We start from the raw sequence: 6,000 nt of genomic DNA, 5'->3' as shown, positions 1-6,000 counted from the left end.
TCTTCTCCCTGTTCTACCTCTCACAACACTACCCTGTCTTCTCCCTGTTCTACCACACACAACACTACCCTGTCTTCTCTCTGTTCTGTTCTCTCACACTACCCTGTCTTCTCTCTGTTCTGTTCTCTCACAACACTACCCTGTCTTCTCCCTGTTCTACCACTCACAACACTACCCTGTCTTCTCCCTGTTCTGTTCTCTCACAACACTACCCTGTCTTCTCCCTGTTCTACCACTCACAACACTACCCTTTCTTCTCCCTGTTCTACCACACACAACACTACCCTGTCTTCTCCCTGTTCTACCACACACAACACTACCCTGTCTTCTCCCTGTTCTACCTCTCACAACACTACCCTGTCTTCTCCCTGTTCTACCACACACAACACTACCCTGTCTTCTCCCTGTTCTCTCTCACACTACCCTGTCTTCTCCCTGTTCTACCTCTCACAACACTACCCTGTCTTCTCCCTGTTCTACCACTCACAACATTACCCTGTCTTCTCCCTGTTCTACCACTCACAACACTACCCTGTCTTCTCCCTGTTCTACCTCTCACAACACTACCCTGTCTTCTCTCTGTTCTACCACTCACAACACTACCCTGTCTTCTCTCTGTTCTACCACTCACAACATTACCCTGTCTTCTCCCTGTTCTACCTCTCACAACACTACCCTGTCTTCTCTCTGTTCTACCACTCACAACACTACCCTGTCTTCTCCCTGTTCTACCACTCACAACACTACCCTGTCTTCTCCCTGTTCTACCACTCACAACACTACCCTGTCTTCTCCCTGTTCTACCACTCACAACATTACCCTGTCTTCTCCCTGTTCTAACTCTCACAACACTACTCTGTCTTCTCCCTGTTCTACCTCTCACAACACTACCCTGTCTTCTCCCTGTTCTGTTCTCTCACAACATTACCCTGTTTTCTCCCTGTTCTACCACTCACAACACTACCCTGTCTTCTCCCTGTTCTGTTCTCTCACACTACCCTGTCTTCTCCCTGTTCTACCACTCACAACACTACCCTGTCTTCTCCCTGTTCTACCACTCACAACATTACCCTGTCTTCTCCCTGTTCTCTCTCACACTACCCTGTCTTCTCCCTGTTCTACCACTCACAACATTACCCTGTCTTCTCCCTGTTCTACCACTCACAACATTACCCTGTCTTCTCCCTGTTCTACCTCTCACAACACTATCCTGTCTTCTCCCTGTTCTACCACTCACAACACTATCCTGTCTTCTCCCTGTTCTACCACTCACAACACTACCCTGTCTTCTCCCTGTTCTACCACTCACAACACTACCCTGTCTTCTCCCTGTTCTACCACTCACAACACTACCCTGTCTTCTCCCTGTTCTACCACTCACAACACTACCCTGTCTTCTCCCTGTTCTACCACTCACAAACTACCCTGTCTTCTCCCTGTTCTACCACTCACAACACTACCCTGTCTTCTCCCTGTTCTACCTCTCACAACACTACCCTGTCTTCTCCCTGTTCTACCTCTCACAACACTACCCTGTCTTCTCCCTGTTCTACCTCTCACAACACTACCCTGTCTTCTCCCTGTTCTACCACTGACAACACTACCCTGTCTTCTCCCTGTTCTACCACTCACAACACTACCCTGTCTTCTCCCTGTTCTACCACTCACAACACTACCCTGTCTTCTCCCTGTTCTACCACTCACAACACTACCCTGTCTTCTCCCTGTTTTGTTCTCTCACACTACCCTGTCTTCTCCCTGTTCTACCACTCACAACACTACCCTGTCTTCTCCCTGTTCTGTTCTCTCACACTACCCTGTCTTCTCTCTGTTCTGTTCTCTCACACTACCCTGTCTTCTCTCTGTTCTGTTCTCTCACAACACTACCCTGTCTTCTCCCTGTTCTACCACTCACAACACTACCCTGTCTTCTCCCTGTTCTGTTCTCTCACAACACTACCCTGTCTTCTCCCTGTTCTGTTCTCTCACAACACTACCCTGTCTTCTCCCTGTTCTACCACTCACAACACTACCCTGTCTTCTCCCTGTTCTGTTCTCTCACACTACCCTGTCTTCTCCCTGTTCTACCACTCACAACACTACCCTGTCTTCTCCCTGTTCTACCACTCACAACATTACCCTGTCTTCTCCCTGTTCTCTCTCACACTACCCTGTCTTCTCCCTGTTCTACCTCTCACAACACTACCCTGTCTTCTCCCTGTTCTACCACTCACAACATTACCCTGTCTTCTCCCTGTTCTACCACTCACAACACTACCCTGTCTTCTCCCTGTTCTACCTCTCACAACACTACCCTGTCTTCTCCCTGTTCTACCACTCACAACACTATCCTGTCTTCTCCCTGTTCTACCACTCACAACACTACCCTGTCTTCTCCCTGTTCTACCACTCACAACACTACCCTGTCTTCTCCCTGTTCTACCACTCACAACACTACCCTGTCTTCTCCCTGTTCTACCACTCACAACACTACCCTGTCTTCTCCCTGTTCTACCACTCACAAACTACCCTGTCTTCTCCCTGTTCTACCACTCACAACACTACCCTGTCTTCTCCCTGTTCTACCTCTCACAACACTACCCTGTCTTCTCCCTGTTCTACCTCTCACAACACTACCCTGTCTTCTCCCTGTTCTACCTCTCACAACACTACCCTGTCTTCTCCCTGTTCTGTTCTCTCACAACATTACCCTGTCTTCTCCCTGTTCTACCACTCACAACACTACCCTGTGTTCTCCCTGTTCTGTTCTCTCACACTACCCTGTCTTCTCCCTGTTCTACCTCTCACAACACTACCCTGTCTTCTCCCTGTTCTGTTCTCTCACAACATTACCCTGTCTTCTCCCTGTTCTACCACTCACAACACTACCCTGTCTTCTCCCTGTTCTACCACTCACAACACTACCCTGTCTTCTCTCTGTTCTACCACTCACAACACTACCCTGTCTTCTCTCTGTTCTGTTCTCTCACACTACCCTGTCTTCTCTCTGTTCTGTTCTCTCACACTACCCTGTCTTCTCTCTGTTCTGTTCTCTCTCACACTACCCTGTCTTCTCTCTGTTCTACCACTCACAACACTACCCTGTCTTCTCCCTGTTCTACCACTCACAACACTACCCTGTCTTCTCTCTGTTCTGTTCTCTCACACTACCCTGTCTTCTCTCTGTTCTGTTCTTTCTCACACTCCCCTGTCTTCTCTCTGTTCTGTTCTTTCTCACACTCCCCTGTCTTCTCCCTGTTCTCTTTCACAATACCCTGTCTTCTCTCTGTTCTGTTCTCTCACACTACCCTGTCTTCTCTCTGTTCTGTTCTCTCACACTACCCTGTCTTCTCCCTGTTCTCTCACACTACCCTGTCTTCTCTCTGTTCTGTTCTCTCACACTACCCTGTCTTCTCTCTGTTCTGTTCTTTCTCACACTACCCTGTCTTCTCCCCGTTCTCTTTCACACTACCCTGTCTTCTCTCTGTTCTGTTCTCTCACACTACCCTGTATTCTCCCTGTTCTCTTTCACACTACCCTGTCTTCTCTCTGTTCTGTTCTCTCTCACACTACCCTGTCTTCTCTCTGTTCTGTTCTCTCTCACACTACCCTGTCTTCTCTCTGTTCTGTTCTTTCTCACACTACCCTGTCTTCTCCCTGTTCTCTCACACTACCCTGTCTTCTCTCTGTTCTGTTCTTTCTCACACTACCCTGTCTTCTCTCTGTTCTGTTCTCTCTCACACTACCCTGTCTTCTCTCTGTTCTGTTCTCTCTCACACTACCCTGTCATCTCTCTGTTCTGTTCTCTCACACTACCCTGTCTTCTCTCTGTTCTGTTCTCTCACACTACCCTGTCTTCTCCCTGTTCTCTCACACTACCCTGTCTTCTCTCTGTTCTGTTCTTTCTCACACTACCCTGTATTCTCCCTGTTCTCTTTCACACTACCCTGTCTTCTCTCTGTTCTGTTCTCTCTCACACTACCCTGTCTTCTCTCTGTTCTGTTCTTTCTCACACTACCCTGTCTTCTCCCTGTTCTCTCACACTACCCTGTCTTCTCTCTGTTCTGTTCTTTCTCACACTACCCTGTCTTCTCTCTGTTCTGTTCTCTCTCACACTACCCTGTCTTCTCTCTGTTCTGTTCTTTCTCACACTACCCTGTCTTCTCTCTGTTCTACCTCTCACCACACTACCTTCTAGACATGAATACCTGACAAACCAAACTAACAGCTTACTTCTCTTTCTTGCAGTCTGTGCAGAAGTCTCTCTGTCTCCCCTCTGGACTCCCACAGTAACTGTTCTGTGGTTTGGTGTGTTTTCTCTCCACAGGTGGAAAATGGAGGTGAATATATCCTGGAGACCATCGACTCGCTGCAGAAAAACTCCTGGGTGTCTGACATCCAGGACTGCATGGACCCTGGGTAAATGGAGGGATAAATATTTACTGTTCACCGAGGGGGGAACAGCACACAGCCATTAATCACCCTGTAAGAGTTTGACAGATCCCTCTCTCACACTCTGAGTTTTTCTGGTACAGTGAGTTTGTCTGTTCAGTCCAGGCATGTATTTAGACAGCCATAAACAGAGATACATTTTGTGTGTGTCCCTGTAAATTTACCTGTATGTGTGTGGGCGCTGTGTGTGTCCCTGTACATTTACCTGTGTGTGTGTGTGTGTGTGTGGCACAGGGACAGTGGAGATGACATTGAGCTGGCGTCATGTCCCCACGGCCAGGCGTCTAAAGAGTTCTCCATGGTGGCCTCCTGCAGCTGTGAGCTTCTGTCAGAGGGTGAGACAAACACACACACGCGCACGGACGGACATACACACACACACACACACACACACATAACCTAACCTCACACATTGCCTTTTGAGGGAAATGGATGTGCTGTCAATCTGGCTGCTGTGTAAGGTTGTCATGTATGTACAGTATCTTATAATGTTGTGTTTCTGTGTCCAAGGTGTTCATCGCACCCCTGAGAGATCCTGTGGCTCCGCAGCAGAACTGTATAGCGCCCCCTCTGTCCGCTGTAGAGAACTACCCTTCACCCAGCACCCTTCCCATGTCCCCCTGGAGCGCTTCCTCCAGTCCCCAGAGGCCCAGGGGAAAAGCCCCGCCACAGGTAAAGGGAACAGAATGGTGCTTGCAACGCGAGGATAGTGGGTTCAGTTCCCGTTGGTCACCCTTAGGTAAACTGTCTCTTTGGATGAAATCAGGGGTGAAGGTAAGACAGCAGCACAGACAGAAGGGGAAACCCAGACATGTCACAGGGGGGCTATAAAGCTGAAGCATCTGTTTTTAGAAAGTTTCCTCACCACCAAATATGGTAGTGAGAGGAAGTTCACTCACCACCAAATATGGCGGTGAGAGGAAGTTCACTCACCACCAAATATGGTAGTGAGAGGAAATTCACTCACCACCAAATATGGTAGTGAGAGGAAGTTCAGTCGCGGGTAGCGGGAGAGAGGATGGAACTGGGTGAAACTGGGCTGACATTTTCTCCTCGACGAAACATCTGATCTCAATAAATGTTTCTGCTCCCAAAACTAGATTATTCTTTATTTGTATTTTTTAGGAACACAGTGCACTATAGACTTGACACTTTGCAAGGTTGAATTGAGTTTGTGCACACTTCACAGATGAGGTGTTCCCTAACGGAAATATGCAAATACATGCTAGCTCGTTCCAGTAGGATCCCGCTAGCTCGTGCCAGTAGAATCCCGCGAGCTCGTGCCAGTAGGACCCCGCTAGCTCGTGCCAGTAGGACCCCGCTAGCTCGTGCCAGTAGGACCCCGCTAGCTCGCGCCAGTAGGACCCCGCTAGCTCGCGCCAGTAGGACCTCGCTAGCTCGCTCCAGTAGGATCCCGCTAGCTCGTTCCAGTAGGATCCCGCTAGCTCGTGCCAGTAGGATCCCGCTAGCTCGTGCCAGTAGGACCCCGCTAGCTCGTGCCAGTAGGACCCCGCTAGCTCGTGCCAGTAGGACCCCGCTAGCTCGTGC

General features: G+C 49.2%; 1 protein-coding gene across 4 annotated transcripts in view; it reads left to right on the top strand.

Moving 5' to 3' along the window:
- The window catches only part of LOC139397476 (SH2B adapter protein 2-like), a 40,562-nt gene that overhangs the window by 26,416 nt on the left and 8,146 nt on the right, over positions 1 to 6,000 (top strand). For all 4 annotated transcript variants that reach the window (XM_071144179.1, XM_071144177.1, XM_071144178.1 and 1 more), the window contains exons 4-6: positions 4,328 to 4,419; positions 4,687 to 4,787; positions 4,963 to 5,124. In XM_071144179.1, the coding sequence (XP_071000280.1) occupies positions 4,328 to 4,419; positions 4,687 to 4,787; positions 4,963 to 5,124 (355 nt within the window). The remainder of the gene's footprint in view (positions 1 to 4,327; positions 4,420 to 4,686; positions 4,788 to 4,962; positions 5,125 to 6,000) is intronic.

This window comes from Oncorhynchus clarkii, unplaced genomic scaffold (assembly GCF_045791955.1).
Source record: "Oncorhynchus clarkii lewisi isolate Uvic-CL-2024 unplaced genomic scaffold, UVic_Ocla_1.0 unplaced_contig_13258_pilon_pilon, whole genome shotgun sequence".
Classification (NCBI taxonomy): domain Eukaryota; kingdom Metazoa; phylum Chordata; class Actinopteri; order Salmoniformes; family Salmonidae; genus Oncorhynchus; species Oncorhynchus clarkii.
The sequence above is the reverse complement of the archived record's forward strand: the minus strand, read 5'-3'. Positions and strand labels throughout refer to the sequence as shown.